The following is a 26,806-nucleotide window of genomic DNA, read 5'->3' on the forward strand; positions in this document are numbered from 1 at the left end:
AATCACGTTCCAAATAAGGTAATGGTCTTTTTTTTTTCAATTCATTGCTAGACTAGTCGCAATTACACATGCACTACCTACTTTTTTTTGGGTACAATGAATACGGAATCTCCTTTATTTTCTCCATCAAAGTAAATACCTAAGTAGGGATGATTTTCTTTTTCAATTGATTTTTGTGTTTTTATCAAACATGTGATCAACTATGGTCATCAAATTAATTAGTGCATGTGCATTTTAAATCAACGCCAGAAAATTTTTCTAATGATGTGTTGTAATGGAACCAATCTATAGTAAAGATATAAAGGTGTCAATGGCATGAAGAGTGTCATAATGTCCTTCTCATAATGATACAAGAAGATGGAAATGGTTACATGATGAAGCATGCCAACAAACAAGAAAACAAGAAAAGAAGAAGTTTTAGATGCACATTCTTCTTGCTTATCCTTTTCTTACAAAAACTTTTTTGCTATCATATCATTTAAAATCTAATTGCAGATATATAGCTTCTTTTTATTTATTTTTTAAAAAACATATTGATTGTTTACTGGTAAAATTAAAGTTGGTATGTACAATTACTACGATCGATAATGAAAATTTTCTTCCCACATAATTTAAATCCTTTTCTTTACCCGTTAATTGTTAAAATATATTATTTGATAATAAATAGTTTCTTGTTCTTGGCTTTCTATTACTATATATTGTTTCGTGTACGATTATAGTATTATTTTGTTGTAGTATTGTTCTACTATGATCTGTTTGTTTTTGTTACTATATGTTGTTTCTCCATTATGTCTTTTTCTAGACTGTTTTTGTCTTGAGTCGAGGGTCTATCAAAAATACTCTCTCTACTTCTAAAATAGTCTCTACCTCTATGATCAACCCATACAAGCTAAGTTGCTGTTGTATTCGGTTATAAAAATAATGTAGATGTAGGCTAGAAACCTGACCTTGCCTATGGGACATAATCATTTCTTGAGTACAACACCCTTTAGATTCATTGTCACACAACTTTTGTCTATTTAATTATGATAAACTTATAAAGAAGATTGTACCTAACTAACGCACTAATTAAATCATGCATTTACTATATGTGACCTAGAGTTCAATCTTATTTTAACCAGGTCTTAATTCTCCTAATTCCTCATGATAACATAGCATTGGCTTAATTGCGTGCATGCGCTATTGCAATATAAAGTGTTAAGCAAACACCTTACTTTTATTTTTCAGGGACAATATAATAACCAATTAAACATACTTCATTATCATTTTGTTCACTTTATTATTTCATGTCTTTATTTTATTTTCATCAAATATTCCAGAGTTTTGGCGGTTTGATATTGTTCTCCTTGTTAGGTTTGCTCTCTAGGGCGCTTTTTCTTTCTTTCTTTTTTCTCTCAGTGTATCAGTTGACTATTCATATGATCAATAACATTGTAAAGTCTTATCTTCTTAAATAAAAAAAAAAGAAAAAGGAAAAAGAAAACCACCAAAATTAAATACAATACTTACCATAATATATATTCGCCACCCATAGGTTTCCATATCCGTCTCCACTGAGATCTCTAGATCGTGGCGTTAACCTAATGTGAAAAGGACTTAGGACTTACTTCAAATGATCTTTTAATTTCTCTTGTTATTTTCTCTTATATTTATGTCTTTTGGATATTGTAATTCCAGGATTAAGGGAAGTCCTACTTTAGTTCATATTCCTTAAAAGTGTATTGAGACATTTCTTTTGATCGAGATCATCATTCTCAAGAGTCAAGTGTACCATCACAAAAAAGTGATTCAATCAAAATTGTTCCTTTAGTTGTGGAGGGGAGGTGATTATGAATGTTATGGTCAAACAAGCCTCATGAGGGCCCATTGTTAATTTGACCCAAAATTCTCATTCTTTTAAGTAGGGCCTCTGTTATGAACTTTGTGCGCGTTCTACTTTTTGAATTCACCCTCAGCCCATCCTAAAAAATGGAGCAGCATTTTCATGGGCTAAGTGCACAAATATTCATATTTGAGGACGTTATTTGGCGATGATTGAATTGACTTTTTTTTAAGTGACTTAAAAGTTAAAAATTCAAACTTAAAAGTTATAACTTGTGAATATCCATTTTTTGGGTTTTGGCTTTTTTTTTTTTTATCCTTCCCGCTAAAAAAGTGATTAAAAATATTTTTGTATGAAGTATGGTCTTGTGAAAGTCAAACATTGAACAGTGTTGCTTGAAGTTTGGTATGGTTTGTCATGAGCAATTTCAGATTATTATTTTTTAATAGAAGTTGTGAACTTGATAAGAACAAAAATTAGATACTTTTACTATAGGTTTACCTGACTTGTCAAAGCTAGCTTTAAATATATTTTTAATAAAGTACATGTAAAAGTTAATGAAAATTTTGATCATGTATATCTAATTTTTCATATATGTCTGCACGTATGACTGAATGCATATTAAAATTGAGTAAAATTTCAAACAATCTATAGCTAATTTTTATTTTATTTTATTTATTTGAAGAAGGGATGATGTTTTCACACATAAGAATTTTGTTATGTGGATTTCAACAATTCAATATTTAAATCTACGCTAAATAAGTTCAACTGTGAAACTTAACTGCCATATGTCATAAAAAATAAAAAAAAGGATTAATCATCTATTTATCAAATAATAATAAATTCAATAAATTCATTGTAAATCATTTTAATTTATCTTTATGTATGATTGAAGTGCATGTATATCAAAGTAGGAGGATGAGGCAACTAATTAGGTGCCTTGTGAAATTTTATCATTTTCATTTTGCGCTCCGCATGTCGACTTGTTACATTTCCTAATCTTGATCAAAAGACTCACCATTAAATTTAACTTGATTGATTATAACTTATAAGATTATTAGTATTAAATTTTAAGCTAATTTTTCGAAATCCAATATTTATAAATATTTAAATTTTTTTCTCACACACAATGTATACATATTTGTGTTTTGTATAAAAAAAAACGGCTTAATTCAATTGATCGGACTCATTAAGCATAGACGTCATCCACCTCAGCTTTTGATTGATGCTTGTTATTAAGAAGGAATTAAAATGAATTGTAAAAATAAAAGTAGCACGGAAATTTCTAAGAGTATGTAAAGGAGTTCAAAATTTATTTAAATTATTTGTTTTAAAAAATAAAATTTACATATTTGAAAACTTAAGAAAAAATAGATAATAATTTAAAATACATTTTGAAATTGAGAAACCATAGTTTAGAAATAATTTTGAGTCCCAAAATAGTAGTAACATGTTTTCATAAAAAGGGATGGAAGGAGTATGCCCAAATTTGCTCTAATAATTTTGCTTGCCATTATAGTGAAAGAGATCAATTCAGTTACATGAGATTGGTAATAATGTCAGCAAAGTCACTAATTTTACAAAATGTATGATTAATATTTAAGTTGAGATTAATTTATTTATTTTTCAAACTGAGTAATTTGAGATTAAAGTAGAGTTATTATAGCTGTGGTGAAAAGGGGGAAAATGTTCCTCAAATTTTTGAAAGTTGAAAAAAGTATTTAGATAGAGAGTAGTAGAAACAAAACAAACAAAAGGTTTCATGGGACTCATTTTTGGTCTGGGGGACCATTAGAGTGTGTCAACAACAAACACAACTGTACATGTTTTTATCTCTTTGCTGGTTAAACTTTTTTTTTTCTTTTTTGCTTTTCTTATGTTAAAACTTGTAGTTTATAGGATTTGTTTTTCAATTGTAGAATTTGAAAGATAGGAAAAGAGTTTGAAATATATCCGAATTTTGATCAAAATTGCGATAACAATCTCAAACTTTGGGGAGGACTTACCCCCTACACTATTTAATAGTGTATTTTAAAGGAATATATGTGCCCACGTGGACAAGTTATCATTTATAATGATGCAATATTTATGATGCCTATGTGGACACATATATACCTTTAAAATGCACTATTAAATAGTGCAAGGGGTAAAAGGTTCTGCCCAAAGTTTGGGGATTGTTACAACAATTTTGGTTCTGCCCAAAGTTTGGGATTGTTACAGCAATTTCGGTCAAAGTTCAGAAATATTTTAGGTTTTTTTCCCTAAAAGATTTAAGGTGAAGGTGGTATCAACTTCAATTATTCAAGACCTTTTCTTTAGTCATTTAGTATATTTTGAAGAATGTGAAAACTTAATTTAAAGAGGATATTGATAATGCATGGAAGCTTATAAGTAACAAATTGTAAGTCCAGCTAAACGATAACTCTCAAACATCTGGGAAATATTAATTAAGGAATAATTCTGAGGAAATAAGCAGAAATAGATATATGCATGGATCATGGTCTCTTAAATACTCCCTCCGTCCACTTTTAAGTGTCATGGATTCCTTTTTAAGAGTCAAACGATAAGAATTTTGACTAACTTTTTACGATGTATTTTTTCATCATATTGATATTCAAAAAGTTACAATTTATAGTATTTTTCGCTTACTTTTTGAATATCTAAATTTTTTGTTTAAAATATTAAATTAATATAATCTATTTAACTTTGGAAATTAATCAAATTGACTTTCGAAAAGCGCAACATGACAATTAAAAGTGGACGAAGGAAGTATATATTATCCCCAAAATGGAAGTTTATAATTTTGCTCAAATTTAGTCTATATTTATAACTAGTACCATGCTTCTCGCCGTCTAAATTTTTTTCTTACAAATACAAAGATGAAAAAAACTATGAAAAAAGAAAAATACAAAATGATAGTAAGTAAAATAAAAGGTAATTCATTTGTTTAAAAAAGAATGACCTCCTTTCCTTTTTAGTCAATTTCTAAAAGAATGACCTCTTTCTTTTTTGGTAACATTTTAATTTCAGTTTTCCACGTGGTATGTTTAAGGCCACAAGATTAAAGGGCAACTTTGTACATTTGACATAACTTTAATTTAGGACCACAAGATTCAAAAGTCTTCTTTATTTTCTTAAATTCCGTGTCAAGTCAAAGTAGGTCATTGTTTTTTAAACAGAGGGAGTAATACATTTGGTTTAAGAGCTATTAAATGTGTTGTTCGACAAACTCCAAAAAGCTTAATCGAGTTAGGTAGGATATAGATCAAGCACAATAAGTTTTAGGGAGTGATTGTTTCTCTTTGAAAGAAAAAGAAACATGTCAAATAAGGTGGCATTAATACTCCCGAATCTAGAAATCTTAACCACCTACATTTAGTTTTTTTTTTTAAATTCTACCGAAGAAACAAAATTTTACACCTAAGCACATCCACTCACCTATTAAAAAATCCAACCTTCCCTAGTAATCATAATTTCATTCTTATTCCATTTCTTCCCCCACTTCTTCAAGAAGCTTTCTTCACCTCTTGGATTTCAAAGCAATGTCAGAATGCTTTATCAATTCACTTGAAACATGATATGAAAAAAGATGTCATTATGATCTCAATGTGCTAAATTTGATGGTTTGGACTGATCTGAATGCAAGGAGAAGGTTCTACAAATGTCGAAGACCCAAAGTAAGTTATAAATTAATTTGAGGTTTGGATATTTATATACAAAATTTAATTGGTTAAATTATAACTAAGTATTTCTATAAATTATTATGTAAATGCGATGGTCGGATTTGTATAATAAATGTAGGTCACTTCATGTGGATATTAAGAATGGCAAGACAAACAACTCCCGCCAAGAGCAGTAACTGTCATAATTGACCCAAAAGGTAAATTGAATGTTATGAAGGTTGAAAGAAACAAATTGAAAAGGATGGTCGATGGAATGGAACAGATTGAAAGGGACAATCTGGAAAAAAAAATTGAACAAATGAATTTTGTTAATCTCTAAGAGGTAGCCAAAATTAGTAATTTGAGGGAGAAGATTGAAGAAATGAAATTTATTTCAGCCCAAGAGGCTGGAAAAGTTATGACTTCAGAGAAGAAAATTAAAAGGTTGAAAACTATCATTTTCATTTCATGTGCTTTGCTCATTGTGTTTGTTGTAGGGATCATGCAATTAATGTTTTTTTCTTGTTGAAGTTTGTATTTTTTAATGAAGTTGTAGTACTTACGTTGAAGTGAGTACTTTATTTGCTTATAATGAAGTTGAAGTGAAAATTTGAAGTTTGGATATCAATGTTACATAAATTTTGAAGTAGTGTGAAAATATCTAGACAAGAATGCTAGATAAAATTTGAATAAATATAGGTCCAAAACTGGAGGGTATGCATTACAAAATTTAAACCAATGCTGGGCAATAATGTTGCGCATAAACTAAGTAAATAACTGAAACTAATGCATTCGCCACATCTGGAATAATGACTTCAAAATTGAAAAAAATACTTTCACAAAAACTGAAAATTACACACAACACTGACTCCACAGATCTAAAAAATGATGTTTTTCTCAACATTAAGTGAGAACTAAAAGACTTTACAAAATCAGGACAAAATCAAACGTTAATGATTCATCAAATTTCATAACTTAATCTCTAAGGAAAAAACAAACATAAACATTTATTGTTTTGCATCTATTAAATTTAACCCAAAATAAACGCAAGCGTTCATTATTTTGCATCTATCTACTTCAAGCAAAAATAAATAAAAGCAGGCAATTTTCTGCACTATTCAGTACATATTAAATCTGGGATCTCCCATTAGCTTTTCTTGTCTTCAACTTGCCCACCTTCTTTTCTCTCCCTTTTCAATTGGTTGCTAGTGACAACTTCTTTTCCTTTTTAAGTGAGCTTAGTGGGTGAGTAAGAAAATTTTGTAGACTGACTAATTTCAGCATGATAACCTCTAAAAGATATCACTTTATTTTTAAATGGCTTTTTTTATTCATCCTCATCTTCAGTTTCGTGAGATTTTCATATTTAACTTGAGGCCTTATATTTGCATCACTTTAAGGCTCTCTAACAAGATCAAATGGTTCATAGTATTGTTGTGGTAGACTAGATATGGACATGTGATAACACTCAAATCACTCTCCAAAATCAATTAAAAAAGTGATCGATTGAGAGATTTGGACTTTAAATTAGCTCATTTGGAATAGTAAGAACAATTGGGTGGATGGTACCACAACCTTAATATAAAGCTTTTGTTGTCAATTATCACAATTAAACTAACATTCAAACGAAAACAAGAGTTAACAAACAGTCTAGTAGTGTAGGGATCGGATATCAATGTCACATAAGATTGATTGTGCTTCTTTATAGTGATGTACATACATGAATAACCTAAGTCATCTTTAATGACGCTAATCTGAGAATGTTCGATCCTACCAGACCTAAGGTGAGAGAAGTCACCATCACCCATTTTTGCCCTTTTTGACTTTCTAGATTTCTCTTTTAGAATTTTATCCTTGATTTGTTGGGCATATATCATCAAACACGAGATATCCCTCTCATTTATCAACATGGCGGTTCAGCACTCTTTGACCACCATCTCGGACACACCCGATACAAACTTACTCATCTGTTCTCTAGAGTCGACAACCATAGTAGGAGAATACTTTGAAAATTGAGTGGATTTAAATGCATACTCTTTCACACTCATGTTACTTTGTCAAAGATTGATGAACTCAAGCACTTTTGTTTCCCTTATATCAAGGGGAAAAAATCTATCAAACAATGTCCCTTTGAACTTATCCATATCGCGAGGAGCTGCATCAATCTCCCTTTCTTCTTTCCATTGATTGAATCACACTTGAGCAACATCCTTAAGTTGGTAAGTGGCAAAGTCCGCCTTTTCCAGCAATGCACCCATGATGTACACAATCTTGTGGATTCCCTCTATGAACTCTTTTGAATCCTCGTCCACTTTTGACCCATGAAATTTCAGAGGATTTATCCTTGTGAAGTCTCTTACCCTTATTTCTGTTGTACCCACAGTTGAGTTAACGGGAGCGACAACTTCTCTATTAGCTTGAGCGGTCATAGCTTGAGTCAATACTTGGAAAGCGGCTCTAAACTCGGCATGTAACAATTGCTCAGCTAGAGGATCGACCAGAGCTTAGGAACCTCAAGATCCTCATTACCACCCGTATTCCTTGTGTTAGCTCTTTGAGAAGGCATTTCCTGAAAGGCATCGGACAAGAGTTAGGAGGAAGACCTATATATAGATAAACTCCATGGCACGACTTTAGAGTAGTGAAAGAAGTGATGTTTCTTAAACGCCTTATAGTCTCTTATTCATAAATATGGCGTGCTTCACACTTATGAACAAGACTCTACTCGATAGAACTTTTCTGACATCCAAAGAACTTTCTAAAATCGGATGCTCTGAATACCAAGTTTTTCACGACCCAAAGTACACCTTTGATGTGTCATGGCGATAGGATCTTGAGAGCCTTAAACAAGTCACCTGACATAAGTATGACGTAATGAAATACCATAAAAGAGATTATAAGCAATATAAGTCTCAACTCTTTTGATGTTATAAAAGACACAAAAAGAGTACATAAAAGAATATGTGGAACATTAACTAAGTCTAACACAAGCCTTCTACTATCATAGACTTGACTAGGATAAACGCCTAAGTCACAAACATATTCTGAAAACTGAAAGATTAAGAAAACAATAGAGTGGTCATGGTCTTGCCCTCGAACCATGTAGATTCACCAATCCAACACAAGCAATAGCTGAGCAATCCTGATCTAACCACGTCCAAGAGGAGAAGCGTCAGATCTTATATTTTGAAACAATATAGGCACAATATGTATCAGTACTTTGAATGTATTGAATATGGAAAAATACATAAAAACATAAGTCTGATAACATAGTGGACTTAAAATATGATATGCATGACCAAGTAAAATGTAATAAAAGCTTTTAAAGTGAAATCATAAATCATAGACATGGTCAATGCACATTAGAAAATCATAGGAAAAGCTTTGATAAAACCTTTGGAAAAAATGTAGTTTGTTTCTAGTATATTTATCATTAACGAAAAAGAGACCATGTGAGCTATAACATAGAATACGATGTAACCCTCACATCGAAAATAGAGGCTCCTAATTGCCAAGGTAAGGAAGCTGTCTATTCTTAATTTCTAAAGTGGATCCACTAGCTTAGGTCATTTAAGATAATCCTACGGGGGCACGTAGTTTGGGACAAGTGAATTGCTACTAAAGACAAAACCTCTACTAATAGTAAGGTCTTGATTTAACGTTTCAAGCAAACTTCTTCCAATTCTAAGTGTCAATAATCGTAAATCAATATAAATACCAACTAAATGAGTTGAGATCGAATCCCACACGGAGCGGTGCGTGTCTAGAATTCAATTAAGAAGTATGAATGTGGTCTAATCAGCCATAGGAATAAATATTATCGAAAACGACATTAAACAAATTAAAGGGATGACACAATGTCAAATGGGGGGTTTTAGTTTTCAATTATCAACTACACAACAGTCACAAACATCTCGGAATAACCATAGGGGGACGGATTCTCGGGATTTGATCGATTATAGGCAAATATAGGCATATGGGTAATTGCAACTACTAGTAAATAACTAAATATCAATGAGTAGGCTAGACTATAAGGGAGATAGTTTTCTCTCGAACAACCACCACGAATCAAGTGATTTCTCTCAAACATCAACAAGCATGATAATGAAGAACAACCCATACCTTAATTCATTAACTCTCTCGAGCTAAATGTGTGGGATTGTGTTTAGGATTCACTCTCTCGAGCTAAACCCATATCAACCTAATACCCATAAATCATCAATCAATAATCTTAGTTCTAAAACCTCTCTCTCGAGCAAGCCAAGACACAAAGGTAGAGTTGCATTTGCAACTACAACTCATAAATTAACCCACAATTAATGATTAAACTCACTTCAAAATAGCATTTAAACTAGTAATTAACAATATCCATAAACTAATTCAGCCCATAATCATATGATCACACCGCAAGAATTGGGGTTTAGCCAAACATCATAAAACGGTAAAAACGATTACCAAATCGATTATCCATCAACTGGGTAAGCGAGATTTAGTCTTTAGGATGCTCAATTAGAAGAAAATTTGAAACCCACTTCAAAAATCTCCAAATTGAATCTCTAAGGTTCTACAAAAACGAAGAAAAATTTAAGAGAAAACTGTTCTAAAACGTTTCAATGAAAAATAGATGTCCAAAGATGTAAAAGATACTAAACTAAATGTTCAAAATCTAATCTATAGTCATCGAAAATAAGCTACAAATGGCCATTTGGCGAAGTAAGTCGGGCTCGCTGAACCACTCGACAAGCCGCCCTTTGACCTTTTTCATCGCCTTTTTGCCTTGGCATTCAGCATCATCAAGGTCTGTAATTTTGGGCGATCTGTCTTGGCTTTGCGGAACTACTTGACGATGAGCTGACTACTCTTTTTTGTCACCGACTTGGTTTCTTCCCTCAGGGCTGGCACACTGGAACTTAGGCGGTAGAACTAGCCATTCGGCGATTCGCCAAACGCTCTTGGCGATCACCAGGCTTGCCTTTCTTCAATTTTTCTGTTTGTTTTGTTCCTTTTTGCATGCTAGTGTCCTTACTTTGTTCCTCAATCCATATACCTGAAAATCAAGGATTTAACATCAGTTTATGGCAAAAATTAAGCATTTAAGGACACTAAATCTATCTAAATAAAGCCCCAAATGAGTCCAAATCACGGACTCATCAACACTCCAACTTGAACTTTTGTTTGTCCTCAAGTAAACTCAAGTTCAACAATTCAAAAAAGGATGTCTCAAACAGTGCTACAAAAGACTTAATCATGAATGCACACAATGAGACTCAACTACTCATGCAATGATCAATTGTGCACTCAAAGATTCAAATTGTGACTCACCATTATCAAAGATGCTCAAGTTCACAATACTTGCTTCAAATGCAAGTTCAAGCTTAACAAAGGTACTAAAATGCCCTCACAACAAAGAAGATTCCATATTCACACAATTTCTCAACAATCTATAGTTCCGAAGTCACACACGACTCTCACACTCACAAAGATGAACACATGCATGACTTCACCCATACATTTCCCCTTATTTTCCAATCAACATTTGTTTCAGCTCACTCAAGATCAAAAAGGTCTTTTCAAGGCTTGTAAGGGGCTGAGTGAAAAGGTATGGTCATTTAGGCTCAGTGGGTGCTACCCTCATGAAATGTGGTCTGAACATCATTTTCTTCCTTCCTTTCAACATTTTGATCATGCTCATAATCCACCCCATTATTCAACTTCTAATGGACTACCGGATACTCCATTTATTTTGCAACTTTCATTACTTTATTTCACAACTTTTTCATTCCTTTTCTTTTTCTTTCCTCTTTTGTTTTTTTATATGGAGGGGTTCCATATTTTTCAATCAACACCATTGCTCAAAGGGGGAATTTTTCACACTTCTTGATTTACCTTCTCTTTTCACCATACCCCCAATTTAGGCTTTTGGCCTAAGTTGGCAATTCAAACAAACCACACTTCGTGAGAGTTATGGGTGCATGGATAAAGAGGGGTCACAATTGATCAAGTTTCTTCCAAGAAAAGGATAAGGCTCAAAGGTGTTCAAGCAAGGTTCACACCATCTCACAAGGTTGGCCACAAAAAGTGGTATAATGTCAAATTGTTTCACTCTTTTAAAATTGTTTCCTAAGATCATTTCAAGTACTTGCATTACTTAGTCAACCGGACCAACGGGGAAAATTCTAAGTGTCACCACATACAGTGTTCAAGGTAAGCTCAGCACACAAGGCATTTACACCAATATCAAACGAGACTCATTCGAGCTAGTGTGCAATGTTCATCACAAGAGAATTCAGTCGATAATAGGCTAGTCACAAAGAGATGCAAAAAATCCACACATTATCTATGCAACTTCATTTGGCCTCATCGTGCCGCGCATTCATTTTGTTCAATTAAAAGCACTATTTAAGTCATCGGTATTGATCATAACCAATACTCAAGCTAGCACAAGAACAACCACAATCACACACAAAAGAGGGAGCACAAAATTTTCAAAATAGGTCAAAAACATTTCCATTCAAAACAAAGAGCCACAAGCTCAACCATCCACAAAATTAAAATTAAAACACATATATAGATCAAAACACCAAATATTCACAAATAAAATAGAATCACAAGAGATAGGTATGGGGAAGTCAGGGACGTCTGGCGCTGTTTGGTCCTCATGGCCATCTCCTTCTCTATAATCAGTCCCAAGTTGAGTCGCTTCTTAGCGATGATGAATCCGAGACATGTCGCCTTTGGGTGGCGGAGGATGGACTCATTCTGTGAGGGCATGATAGAACTATTGATGAACCCGAACCAATACAGGGCTGCTATATTCAAGTCTTTCTTCTCAATTAGGGCTCCGCCTCAATCTACCTCGGGGTGGTATCAGAAATGAGGGGAGCAAGCTAGCTCTCTAGGTCATCTAGAGTCTGTGTTGTAGTCATGCTCTCATAATCATGCTCAAACCATGTAGCTCTGTCAAGTGCAGCTTTGATATGATCGTTGTTGCATCCCACTGTCTTCCCCCGAACTACCACAGACTCTACCAGTCTGAAGACACTAGCCTTCTTCTTCCCCTAGAATACTAACTCACTGTATGCAGTGTAAAACTCTGGGACCTAGGTGGGAATGTATGGGCCTGGGGCCTGGTGAATATGTTGAACCTATGGTACCGGAGTGTATCCCACACAGGAGGGTACATGTCCACCACACCTTCCGTGGACAATCTCTTATCTTCAAGAATGGTCCTCAGTCCCTCGGCCTTTAGCCTGTTGAGTAGCTGGGGAGGAGGACCCTGAACTGGTGGTGCTGGAACCACCGTCTATGTGGAGTTGGCACTATATCAGCAGTAGGAGGGGTAGACTCCGGGATTCGAGATAAATATTTACGAACTCTGGCACGAATCTCAGCTCGTCGGGTCTGAAGTGGTTGGTCATCTTCAGGCTCGAAGAATGAGGCCTGAGAATTAAAAAATCCCCATCACTGTCGAAGTTGTGCTTCGGTCTCTTAACTACAGGCACTTTGCCCTTGCCCTTGCCTCCCTTCAAAGGTGCTTTCTTGCCCTTTTTAGAGAAAGTAGTTGCTCCCTCATAGATCACAATACCCCGTGCTCGTTTGCGCAGTGGCGTTCCACTTTCGTCCCAATTGGTCCTAACCATATCTGCAAAACACATCGAAAAAGTTAGAAATAATTCAAGAAAAATTACAAAATTGAAAGTTTAAACCGTTTGGCCTTTTAGAACCTTTCAGTTCACAGCCCTTTCGGCGGTATTAGTCAACCACGCTGAACCACTCAGTGATGCACCGAATGGTGACTTACCTCGCCGAGTTTTACAGAACCTCTAGTTAATTGGGGGTCCAAACGGTGGACAAAATCGGGCTCGTCGACCTGTTCGGCGAGTCGCCAATTCAGCCATTGGCCCACCAAGTTTGACAGACTTCCACTTCAGATTTTTTGTGGGTCCAACGATGGTCCAAGTCGGGCTTTCCGACCTCTTCAGCGAGTTGCCGACTGGACTCTTGGCTAGTCAATTTGCACATATTCAAACACATTCCAATTTTAAACCTGCACAATCAACACCCGTTATTCAAAAGAAAACTTAGCACATTAAAGACTTGGGTTGCCTTCCAAAAAGCGCCTTAGTTAATGTCGTGGCACGACACAAGTACCCATTCAAGCTTCATTTTTGGGGTTTGCCATTATATCACTAGTCAACTCTCCTTGTTGTCTTGGGTTCAGCCGAGACAAAACTTGACCTATTTGGGTCTCCAATTGCTTGATAGAGACTGAGTGAGAAGTTACCGTCTGGTTGAGAGTCGTAACATCCTCTTTTATTTCTTTCAAAACTTTATCGGACCCTTCAACCTTGTTAAGAATGCGTGAAAGCATGTCGTCCATACGTCCACCCTTAGAATCTTTGGGCTTTTGACGCTCATGGAGAGGAACATACCTATCCTTCTTCCCCTCTCTTTCCTGCCCAGTGGTGTTACGATCACGCCAATCTCTCCAACCCTCATCTCTATTCCAGCCTTGATTACCACCCGGCCTTGGGTAGTTTGCACGATAGACTCCTCTTTAATTGTCTAGGAAGTTCACTTCCTCATTGTACAACACTTCAAATTTGGCCTCATCGGGGTTTACACCACCAACACCAACAACATTAACACTCCTTGTACTAACACCCATGACATTCTTGGCCAAGATGTCTAGTTGGGTCATCATCTTTGCTATGTTTTGGACTCTCTCTTGATCTTTTTCAATCTGCTCTTTTGTTATTTTATAAGTAAGAGGAGAGACTTGGTCTTCGCGAGTGTACCATGCTCGGTTAATTTTGGTCATGCAATCAAGGAGTTGGGATGCTATTGCATAGGGCTGTTGCATTAAACCTCCCGGAGAAAATTGATCAGCCACTCCCTTGTTCACCCAGTCAAGACTCCTATATAAGTATTGCAACAGCAGGCTGTCGGGCAATCCATGAGTTGGACATTGTAACAACAACTTCTTGAACCGTATTCACGTCTCATGGATTGGCTCACCCTCCAAGCGCTTGAAACTTTGGATATTATCCCTAAGTGTCATCATCTTTTAAGGAGGGAAAATCACACTTGAAATGCAGTAATAAGTTCGTCCCACGAAGTGATAGAATCTCTTGGCAACTCAATCTACAACTTGTTTCCCTCGCCCATAAGAGAAAATGGGAACAAACTCAGCCAAACCGATTCTTGCGATATGTTCTTAAATGAGAACGGTCCACAGACATCAACAAAGTTCCTGATATGCTCATGGGATCCTCATGAGTTAACCCTCCAAACAAACCCTTCAGTAGAAGGAGCTGAAGCATAGTGCTTGTAATGTGGAAAACAACGTTTTCTTCCACTGGAGGCAAACGAATGACCCCAACACCACCCATTTGGACTGGGTTATTAATGTTTGGGTCATTGACATCGTTGAGGTTTTCAACATCATCTTGGTGGCCCATTTGGCTATCATTACTTCTTTAACGCTCATTTCCTCATTTGTTTTAATAAGTAATACAAAAACCAAAAATAAAAGTAAGTAGATTAAACTATAACTAACAAGAACACAATTTAACTTCACCAAAAGAATTTCAAACAACACCACTCCCAGGCAGTGGCGCCATTTTGATCTAATGTTTCAAACACACTTCTTCATATTCTAAGTGTCAACAATCGTAAATCAATATAAAATCCAACTAAATGAGTTGGGGTCGAATCCCACATGGAGTGGTACGTGTTTAGAATTTAATTAAGAAGTATGAATGCGGTTTAAACCGACATACGAATAAATATTATCGGAAAAGACATTAAACAAATTAAAGGGATGACACTAATGTCAAATGGGGGGTTTTAGTTTTCAATTATCAACTACAAAGCAGTCACAAACAACTCAGAATAACAATAGGGAGACGGATTCTCGGGATGGGATCGATTATAGGCAAATATAGGCATATGGGTAATTGCAACTACTAGTAAATAACTAAATATCAGTGAGTACACTGGATTATAAGGGAGATAGTTTTCTCTCAAACAATTACCCCAAATCAGGTGATTTCTCTCAAACATCAACAAGCATAACAATGAAGAACAGCCTGCACCTTAATTCATTCACTCCCTCAAGCTAAATGTATGGGATTGGGTTTAGGATTCACTCTCTCAAGCTAAACCCAGATCAACTCAATACCCACAAACCATCAATCAATAATCTTAGTTTTAAAACCTCTCTCTCAAGCAAGCCAAGAACACAAAGGTAGAGTTGCGTTTGCAACTACAACTCATAAATTAACCCACAATTAATTATGAAACTCACTTAAAAATAACATTTAAACTAGTAATTAACAATACCCATAAACTAATTCAGCCCATAATCACATGATCACACCCCAAGAATTGGGGTTGTAGCCAAACATCATAAAAGGGTAAAAACAATTACCAAATCGATTATCCATGAACTAGGTAAGTGAGATTTAGTCTTTACAATGCTCAATTTGAAGAAAACCTGAAACCCACTTCCAAAATCTCCAAATTGAATCTCTAAGGTTCTTCAAAAACTAAGAAAAACTCAAGAGAAAATTGTTCTAAACCGTTTCAATGAAAAATAGATGTCCAAATATGTAAAAGATACTAAACTAAATGTTCAAAATCTAATTTATAGTTTCCAAAAATAAGCTACGAATGGGCATTTGGTGAAGTAAGTCGGGCTCGCTAAACCACTCGGCGAGCCGCCCTTTGACCTCTTCCATCGCTTTTTTGCCTTGGCATTCAGCATCCTCAAGGTCTATAATTTTGGGCGATCTATCTTGGTTTCGCAGAACTACTCGACAATGCGCCGACTGCTCCTTTTTGTCGTCAACTTGGTGTCTTCCCTCAAGGCTGGCACACTGGAACTTTAGGTGGTAGAACTAGCCATTCGGCAATTTGCCAAACGCTCTTGGTGATCACCAGACTTGCCTTTCTTTAATTCTTCAGTTTGTTTTGATCCTTTTTGCATGCTAGTGTCATTGCTTTGTTCTTCAATCCATATACCTGAAAATCAAGGATTTAACATCAATTTATAGCACAAATTAAGCATTTGAGGACACTAAATCCATCTAAATAAAGCCCCAAATAAGTTCAAATCACGGACTCATCAGGCCTCCATTCCAAAATCTTCTTGGTGCTAAGTAAAATCTCATGGAATACACATAGTCATAACTGTATCAAATACTTGGATAGTGCTTATGATGAGTAATGTATTTTGTATGAATGTTATATGAAAAAATCGGTGTGGCTTCATTCTTTAATGATCTTTTTTATTTTATAATTGATTAGTTGCGTATTGACGTGATCCTTCCAATGAACAATGCATGCAAGCTTTTTTATTTTGTAGAGCTATGCTAAATGATTGTGTTTGAAATGCCAAATGTGGTGAGATCTTACTTGAAAGCATGCTTGTTGAATCTTAGAATTTGTCTTATTAGTCTAATTGTCTAGTTTTGGTGAATGCAATAAATGATCTCGGGCACAAATTTTGAGAGGAAACTCAAATGTTCACACCTTTTGTGACTACTTTATGAGGGTCTGCAACCATTTTGACACCATCTGAGCCTGAGTCATTTGTTGTCAACCTTGTTGGAATCTCTTGAGCTAAATTATTCATAACTTCTCACCCATAAATCCTTTTCTAAGCATTGATTTTTTTGAATGGTCAACTTAGGCCAAAAGCCTAAGTCGGGGTGTAGAAAGGAAGGAGGAAAGAAAGCCAAATGGAAGGAAAAGAAAGAAAAAGTGAGACTCAACTTTGAAGTTTGTTATAAAAAGAAGGAACCCCTCCTTATAAAAAAAAGAATGAGCAAAAGTTTAAAAATTGAAATGAAAAAGAAAGTGTGATGAAATAAAAGGGATGTCCAATAAATTGAGTGAAAAATTGAGGTTTGAGTCTGCAAGTGAAAAGAATGGAAATAACTTGAGAAGGGGTGAAGATAAATACAACAATGCTTTGAAAAGGTGAAGTCACTAAGCCAAATCGACCGTACATTTACCCTCAACCCTTTACAACCCTAAAAAAGACCTTTGAGATCTTCCATGAACTAGGATGTGTGTTGATTGGAAAATATGGGCAAACCGATAAAGCTTGCATGTATTTATCTTTTAGAGAGTGAGAGTTGTACTAATTCCTAACTTATTTATTGATTTGCTTTGTGAGAGCACAAAATCGTTCTTGATGTGAGGGCACTTGAATTCATTTTTTTGAACCATGATTTTTTCTTTAGAAAGGAAGCTTAGTGAGCTTAAGCTTTTTGAGCATGATTCAGTGTTACATATGCTTGAGAGTAGTCTTGTGGTGAGCCTTACATGTTAAATCTAATTGAGAACTGTTGTAGACACCCTTGTTAAACTAATTGTGTTCTTGATTTAATTGAGGACAAACAAAAGTTTAAGTTGGGGGGTGCTGATGAGTGGTAGATTTATACTCATTTGAGGCATTTTTAGTTCAAAAATTAGTGTCCCCAATGCCTAATTATGTCCTATTTTGATGATATTTTGATGGTTTGTAGCTATGAAGGCTAAAGGATAAGGCAAGAATGAATAAATGAAAATGAGGCAAAAAATATTGAAAGGAGTACAAACTCCAAATTGATAGTCGCCTAACCAAAAGGGAGGATCGGCCAAGTGGCCTAACCTCTCCCAAAGTGACAGTGCTCAAAATTGAAGCTATTCAAGGCAGGTCAGGAAAATTAAAATGAAACGGCGACTCACCGAGTTAAAAAGGCAGACTAGAAGCCCATTGCAAAAGGTTTCAGAACTTTGAGAAAAAGTGAAGGCTTAAAAGACGAACAAATGTCGTAATCGACAATTCGCTGAAAGTGAAAGGAAGATTTGATTGAGTCCACCAACTGAGGTTCAAACACCTAAAGCCAGAAGCAAGTGAAAAGCGAGCTGAGGAACAAATGGTGATTCGCCAATTATGTTTGGTGAGCCTGACTATTGTTGTCGAGTTGGTCACGCATTGAACTTTGGGCTAAATTTTGGGAAACTATAAATAGCCTAAAAGAGAGAGAAATTGTATCAAATTTTGGAAAATAATTTCAGTTCAAAGTTAGAGTTTTAGAGAATTAACTTTTGAACTCTTAGCTAGAAAAACATTCTTAGTTTTTGGAGTTTTCAAACAATCTTGTGATTGAGAATTGAAGGTTCAAATTGAAGTGGGTCTTGAAGATTATAACATTATTTCAATTCCCCAATGGATGAAATTATAATGGGTATACTTTTTTTTTTATAATGCTTGGCTAAAACCCCAAATCTAGGGGGGTGATTATGTGGTTGAGTGTTGATTTATTGTGTAGTGGATTTTGTGTCTTGCTCTGATTTATTGTTGTAGATTCATGGATTTAAACTAATTAACATAGGGTTAAATCATGGTTAAGGTTGCAAACTTAGTCCTAGTCTAGATCCTCGATTGATGCTCAAAAGAGATTAATTGAGTTGGGTAATTAGTTTAAAGTCAGCAATTTAGATTTGTTTACTATAGTTTGCTTGAAAGAGACATTGTGGTTCAATTCTAGCTGCCCGAATTTGCTCGAAAGAGAGATTCTAGTAAGGTATTGGGTTGATTTGTGATACACATAGATGAGACCGAAAGGAGATTCTACGATTTGATGTTATGAGACTGAAAGAAGATTAGTGTTATTTAAGATTACCCAGCATATTCATGATTGTTTAGCGATAACGAGCAAGCACAATTACCCTTAATTGACATCGATACCAAGCCTCACACTCCTAGATCGTATTTTACTTGTTTGAAATCCTAATTTTAGTCTAATTGTGTTACTTGATATCAAACCTTTTTTTCGTAAATTTGGTGAAATCATCCACCTATTTCTTTTAATTGTTGCAAATGAATTGGTTTACACTCATAATTTCCTAATTGAATTTCTTGCATTATATCACTCTCTGTGGAATTTGACTCAGGCTCTTAGTTGGGAATTATAATTGATGACAACCATTTATTCTCTTACTTGTCTTGAGGGTAATTTGAGTGTTATCATATATTTAAGTAATTAACTCCTAAACTAGTGAGATTTATGTAAGTTTTCATTTTTTTTTATATATTGCATGAGATCTTCGGATCTCGCTCTTTTATTTTCTTAAAAAGTTGTTTCCTTTATATACAAATTATCATATTTTATATTAATACTTATTTCAACGAAGTTAACCCTTAACACTAAATATATCACAGAAACATTATTCACATACATGGTCCTTTCATTTACAGGACTACCATACACTACAACAAAAACAACTTTTAGCGACAATAATTATAGACATTAATAAATAGTGATAAAAAATTTACTGGCATTAGTTAAGTTCCATTAGAATCAATGTCGCTAAAGGTTTTAGGGACATATACAAAGAGTTTTAATTGCCGCTAAAAATACATATTTAGCGGCAATTAAGAATTAATTGCCGCTAATGATCATTTTTGATGTAGTATATATCATTTACTTCTTTAAAAAATTACTTAATCAAACACTGAAAAATATTTTAGAACAACTTTCAAAATGTTGTTGAGTCAATTCCCTAAATAGTCACCCAGGTTTAGGAATTTGCGTTAAAATATCAGTTATGTTTCATTTAAGACCTAAATATCACTCAACTATCACTATTTTCCTCCAAATATACTTGACACTTCAAAAACCTCACACTCTCCTAGTTGGCATGACATGTCATTAGAGTTCTTTTTTTAATAATAGACTAATTTGATTCATTAAACCCATTAAACTAAAATAATGATCATATTATTTTAAAAAAAAATATTTATATTAGTTTATTAAGAATAAATCTTCATACTTAAGAGTCTTTTATCATAATTAAACTTTTTATTGTTTTATGTTATGAAGAATATGTTTTTAAAACGTACTATAATATCATTAATTTTGAATATTTATAAACATATATACATTCAAAGAAAAAATTGATATACAAATCACTCATGAATGCTAACTTACATCATTAAACATAAATTTTACAATGAATCAATAATATTAAATGTCAATTAATTATAATAATAAAATTAATTGTGTTTTCTGAAATTCATGCTTACAATATTTTTTTCTTGAAAAAATAGAAAGTGAATAGTACTATTACTACTATTTTTTATCCAAAAAAAAAAAAACGCTAAATATCTCAAAATTCTCCTTCTATTCTAGTTGATATGTCATGTTATTAAATAATCATTTTAAAAAAATAATAGATCTGTTTAATTCATCAAATTTATGTCTCTACAAAACAAATATATTAATTACATGAGAATTTATGAAGATTATAAAAAAAATTAAAAAACTAATTCCTTTATATTTTTTTACCAAACAAAATTCAATGAAAAAAACTTTATGTGCAATTATTACTTGGTAATTTTCGAAATCCCTAAGTAAATTATTTGAAAAATTTAAGCAATTTTTTTCATAAAAGTATTCAAATAAATTTGTAAGGTTGACAAAAAAGTTGGTAAGAGAGAGAAAATTATTATTTAACTTTTTTAATTTAACTTGTTATTTTTATTCTTTTATTGCTATATTATATTATATTATAACCTATCATACAATTAAACACCAATATATATATTCTTATCTCATCCCAAATTCATGATATACAAGTAATAATTAATTGAATTGCCTATTTTAATTCAATAATATGCATATTATATGAAATTAACATACTGATAAATAAAGATCAAAAAATTATTTTCTAATATAAATATTATTCACTTTCTATTTTCTTTTAAAAAAAAGATATTGTAAGTATGGATTTCAAAGTATCCAATTAATTATTTTTAATAGTTAATTGACTTTTAATATTATTGATTCATTATATAATATATGATTAATTGATGTAAGTTGACATTCATGAGTGATTTATATATCAATATTTTTTTTGAATATATGTGTTTATAAGTATTCAAAATTGATGACATTATAGTAAGTTTTAAAAAATTACTCTTCATAGCATAAAAAATAAAAAATTAATTATGATAAAAGATTCTTAAGCATGAAAATTTATTCTTAATAAACTAATATATACTTTTTAAAAAATAATATGATCATTATTTTAGTTTAATGGTTTAATGAATCAAATTACTCTATTATTAAAAAAAATAAAAATTTAATGGCATGTCATGCCGACTAGGAGAGAGTGAGGCTTTTGAAGGGTCAAGTATATTTGGAGGAAAATAGTGATAGTCGAATGATATTTTGGTCCTAAATAAAACATAAATAATATTTCAAGGCAATTGCCTAAACTTGGGTGACCATTTAAGGAATTGACTCAAATGTTGTTCATAGAAAATTAAACAGTGTCCTCCGTAGCAAACATGTATAAAGTCCTTTACTACGAGAGAAAAAGAGGAATAAATTAAAAATCTTTATAGTCATTACCCAAAAATATATTAAATTTGTGATATTGCAGAAAACAACTAAAAGAGAGGTGATACTTAAGTGGTTAACTTATTTACGTAATAGATACTTATGAATACATGCAAAATAAAGTTCTAAATTTAAGTCAAAAGTGTTATCTAATAGAATATTTTATCATGTGTTCAGGTGCTAAATCAGAACAAGATGTAATTCAAGTTTTTTTAATGAAATTTACTGACAAATTTAAGCGGCGTGGATGTATTATGCCAAAGGTGGCTTATGAAATAGATTATTGTTTATACATAGATAAAATGTATCCATTTCGACCAAAATTTTAGAAACAAAAAAAATGGGGGATGCCATTCAATCTTATGAAATATATAAAATACTATAGTTAGATTTAGTCGGACCTCAATACGAAACTGTGTAGGAAAGCTAGCTGACAGAAAGAACATTTAGCGATGTGAGACCTAAAGTAAGAATAGGAAAGAGAGAATTAAGTGTAATTCCTATCTGTCTTTTAAACTCAAAAGTAAAGAGTAGTACTTTTTGGTCCTAATTTATATGATTTATATTTCTTTTAGAACGTCTCAAATAGAATGATATATTTTTCTATTTAATATCAATTTAACTTTAAAATACTCATTTTATCCATACAAATATCTATAACTTATTTTAAACTACAATTTTCAAAAGTTTTTTTGTCTTTCTTAAACTTAGTGTCAAGTAAGATTAACTGGGACGGTAGCAACGACAACACTCTTTCTTTGGAATTGTTAAGATTCATTATGAGTAATTTTAGTCAAATAAATTAAGAAAAAGGAAAAATGGATGACTCTCATGTCAGGGTCATGCTTAACAAGACAACTTTATGGCGTGTGAAATTTGACAGAAAAGCTAAAGTTTCAGTCTTTTGTATTGTAGACTAGAAACATGAGTCCTCCAAATAAAGAAACTTTATTTTCTCTGTCCACTCAATTTTAGTGCATGTCTTGATGAGTAGAAGCACTTAACCATACGGTGTTATAAGCGCACAACTCATTCTTTTCTACTCCTAACTCAGGCATAGAAATTGCTGTTAGTCAGACAAGAATCAGAGTATTAATGAAACTCACAAGGGAATTTCAATTCTTCAAAATGGTGACAGAGATGCATTTTTTTGGGAATTGTGTGTTACATTGGTGTTAAGAAGGAAACACCAATCAATATAATGTACACAACAAGAAATTAATACTAACAGATTTACAAGAAGAAGAATTATGGGCTGTAGCTGTTTCAAGATTTCTACTTTTGTAATTTGGTTTATATTCTCTGTTTCTCCTATTTGCTCACTGGAAACTGAGATAATTTCGAATCAGACTTTTGAAGCATGGAAAGAGAAGATGATTATTAAAGATCATCTCATGAAAATCAATAAGCCTTCTCTCAAGACAATTCAGGCATGTTTTACTTTTTTCTTAATTCATGTCAGAAACAGTCTCTCTACCTTCTCGAGGTACTTACTGTACACTCTACCATCTCCAGACCCCACGTAGTGAGATTAATTTTACAGGATATGTTGTTGTTGATGATGTTTTCTTCCCATTTTCCTCTAATAAAATCACTACTTATTATTGATGCAGAGTCCTGATGGAGATGTTATAGATTGTGTATTATCTCATCAACAACCAGCATTTGATCATCCTCACCTAAGGGGAAACAAGCCTTTGGTAAATCACTTCAAATTACTCATTCAAACTTGGTTTCCAAAAACTGAATTTATTCCAAAATATTTGACATTAACAAAGTGTATTTATATACCAATAAGGATTGTGATAGAGTGGTAAAGTATCCATTCATTTTTAACCAGAAGTCTCGAGTTCAAGTCTCCCTAGTACAAAGTCGTCTTTGTTAGAGTGTTTTACCCCCAATGTGTATATACTATATTTAATTTAGCACTAATATATTTGTGATTGTAGAATCCTCCTGAGAGTCCAAATGGACACAAGTCAAATCCTAATGAATTGGAAAACTTTCAATTATGGAGCTTGTCTGGTGAAACATGTCCAGAAGGAACAATACCAATAAGAAGAACAAGAGAAATAGACATTCTAAGAGCATCCTCTCTTCAAACATTTGGCAGAAAAATCAAAACACCAATTCGAAGAGACACAATAAGTAACGCCCATGAGGTTCGTTTTTTTCATCAATTTACAAACTTCTATATATTCACAACTTCTTCTATATAAGTATTTTGTTTTTTTCATTGAGCAGCATGCAATTGGATACGTAAGTGGAGATGAATATTATGGAGCAAAAACAAGTATAAATGTGTGGGCACCTCAAATATCCAACCAATATGAATTCAGTTTATCACAAATCTGGATTATTTCTGGTTCTTTTGCTGATGATCTCAACACAATTGAAGCTGGTTGGCAGGCACGCATTCTCCTTAACTCATCTACTCCCTCTATTTCTACTTTGACTTGACACAGAGTTTAAGAAATAAACAAGATTTTTCAATTTAAAGTTAGGTTAAATATACCAAAATATATTTAATCTTGTGGCCGGTCTTAAACATGTCACGTGGAAAATTGAAATTAAAATGCTGTCAAAAAAACAAAGGGACGTTCATTCTTTTTTAAACGGACTAAAAAGGTTCTAGTCATATTATAAAGTTTGATTGATTTATCATTAATATTTAAACAGGTTAGCCCAGAGATATATGGAGACTATTTTCCAAGATTCTTTACCTACTGGACTGTAAGTTGTTGTTACTTTACTGTATATAAATATATATATTTTTATTCCACCTATTTAAATTTAATGAGGGGATAATTAATTGTATGTAATTACACAGAGTGATGCATATCAAACAACTGGATGTTACAATTTGCTTTGTTCAGGATTTGTCCAGACCAATAATAGAATAGCTATTGGGGCTGCAATTTCTCCAACATCCTCTTATGATGGTGGCCAATATGATATCACCATATTGATTTGGAAGGTAATTACTTTTTTAACCCCAAAAACTAAAAGTGAGGTCGTGGTGATGGGATCGGGGAGTTGGGCTATATGATATACGTCACTTGTGAAACTTGTTTTCTCTACCAAACTCATCCTTCTTGTTAGAGTCTGAGGTTTTTGTTTTGGCAGTTGATTTTCTAAACATGGTTCTATAGTTCCAATCCTAAAGTGTTTTTTCTTCGAAATGTATGTTAAAAGGAACTAAACTTGGAAATCATTTTATTTAGCTGGCCAAGTTAATTAGCAATTGCTTGGAAATGTATATATATAGTATATATTTTTATTGTTATTATTATATGTAGGGGAGGAAAAGAGAAATGGAAAAGTAAATTACAAGTGAAAGTTCAGACAGTCAATTAATTATGTTTCAATAATTTCCCAAAAATATACTTAATCTTTCCTCCCATTCATTGACTACAAATTTTGAATTCACTTCTAAGTCTGAATATGTAAACCAATTGATGGATCGAATGTAGGATCCAAAGCATGGGAATTGGTGGCTAGAGTTTGGGTCAGGAGTTGTTGTAGGTTACTGGCCATCATTTTTATTTTCACATCTTAGGAGTTCAGCAAGCATGATACAATTTGGTGGTGAAATAGTGAACACTAATCCTTCTGGATTTCACACATCAACTCAAATGGGAAGTGGTCATTTGCCTGCACAAGGATTTGGAAAAGCTTCTTATTTTCGAAATTTGCAATTAGTTGATTCAGATAATAGCCTAATACCTCTTACAAATCTCAAACTTGTGGCTGATCATCCAAATTGTTATGATATTCAAGGAGGGATTAATTCTGTTTGGGGTCATTATTTTTACTATGGAGGTCCTGGTAAAACCCAACATTGTTCTTAATTAAAAGGTACTCCCTCCGTCCCATTTTATGTGGCACTTTTCGGATTTCGAGATTCAAACAAGTCTATCTTTGACCGTAAAATTTTCATAGATCTTTTAAACATTTTGAATTATCAATTATTGTGACTTATAGTACTTTTTACGTAGTTCACAAATATATAAATTTCATTTCAAAACAATGAAGATTTCATGTACAAATTTTCGATCAAACTTAAACTGTTTGACTCTCGAAAAACAAAAAGTGTCACATAAATTGGGACAGGGGAGAATATGTTATGGTCTTCTTTTTTTTTGTTTTACAGTTTTAGGGTGATAGGGCTTGGGTTATTCTTTCTATTCTACTTTGGGTCAAAAAGGTGATCCATCAGTTAGTTATACCACATGTTATTTAAAGAGGTGTGAAAAGGGAAATAGTGAATATAATATCGACTAGTGTTACTACTTGTTAATCAAATACACAAATAAAAATCTATATAATATTTAGGGGGGATAAGGGTCTGAAAAGTACCTCAACTTTGGTCGGATTTGCTGTTGCGATACTAAACTTTTACAAGGACATATTACCTCCCTAGACTATTTTAATACCGTATTTTTTACCCCCTGAACTATTTAATAGTGTATTTTAAAGGTATATATGTGCCCGCGTGGACACATTACTATTTATAATTTTGCATTATTTTTTATGTCCACGTGGGCAAATATGTATGTTTAAAATACGTTATTAAATAGTCTAGGGAGGTAATAGGTCATCATGAAAGTTTAGTATCGCAACAACAAATTCGACCAAAGTTGGGATATTTTTCAAACCATTATCCCTAATATTTATTAAGTTTGATTTCAAGTAAAAACATAAATAGCGAAATAGAAATATTAACTTAATTGTTTTTCAATGATTATAATAAAACACAAAAACTATGATAATATTACATAGGTTATGGCCTATGTAGTGATTCGCTAGAAATTTTAGGAATTTTATTTTATGTAGTACATATTTTATAAACATAATTGGGAAATTTGTATTTAAAATTGTAATATTTCAAACTTTAAACGGATTTTGAGTCGAATACTGTT

At 33.2% G+C, this 26,806-nt stretch overlaps 1 protein-coding gene across 1 annotated transcript; it reads left to right on the forward strand.

Annotated features, from left to right (window-relative positions):
• The first annotated feature begins 23,134 nt into the window (after window positions 1-23,134).
• On the forward strand, window positions 23,135-26,151 carry LOC125856030 (uncharacterized). Its single transcript, XM_049535632.1, has 7 exons — window positions 23,135-23,314; window positions 23,498-23,584; window positions 23,834-24,046; window positions 24,129-24,293; window positions 24,564-24,617; window positions 24,715-24,861; window positions 25,358-26,151. Exons 1-7 carry the CDS (start codon window positions 23,135-23,137, stop codon window positions 25,733-25,735), a joined length of 1,224 nt encoding a protein of 407 aa, XP_049391589.1. The 3' UTR covers window positions 25,736-26,151.
• The last annotated feature ends 655 nt before the right edge of the window (window positions 26,152-26,806 follow it).

This window comes from Solanum stenotomum, chromosome 2 (assembly GCF_019186545.1).
Source record: "Solanum stenotomum isolate F172 chromosome 2, ASM1918654v1, whole genome shotgun sequence".
In the NCBI taxonomy this organism is placed as follows: Eukaryota; Viridiplantae; Streptophyta; class Magnoliopsida; order Solanales; family Solanaceae; genus Solanum; species Solanum stenotomum.

What these genes read in the sequence shown, in the direction of transcription:
- LOC125856030 (XM_049535632.1), top strand. Translation starts at nt 23,135, where the DNA reads ATGGGCTGTAGCTGTTTCAAGATTTCTACTTTTGTAATTTGGTTTATA. An exon ending in CAATAAGTAACGCCCATGAG is followed by an intron (nt 24,047 to 24,128) that starts GTTCGTTTTTTT and finishes TTCATTGAGCAG; the next exon opens with CATGCAATTGGATACGTAAG. An exon ending in GATTCTTTACCTACTGGACT is followed by an intron (nt 24,618 to 24,714) that starts GTAAGTTGTTGT and finishes GTAATTACACAG; the next exon opens with AGTGATGCATATCAAACAAC.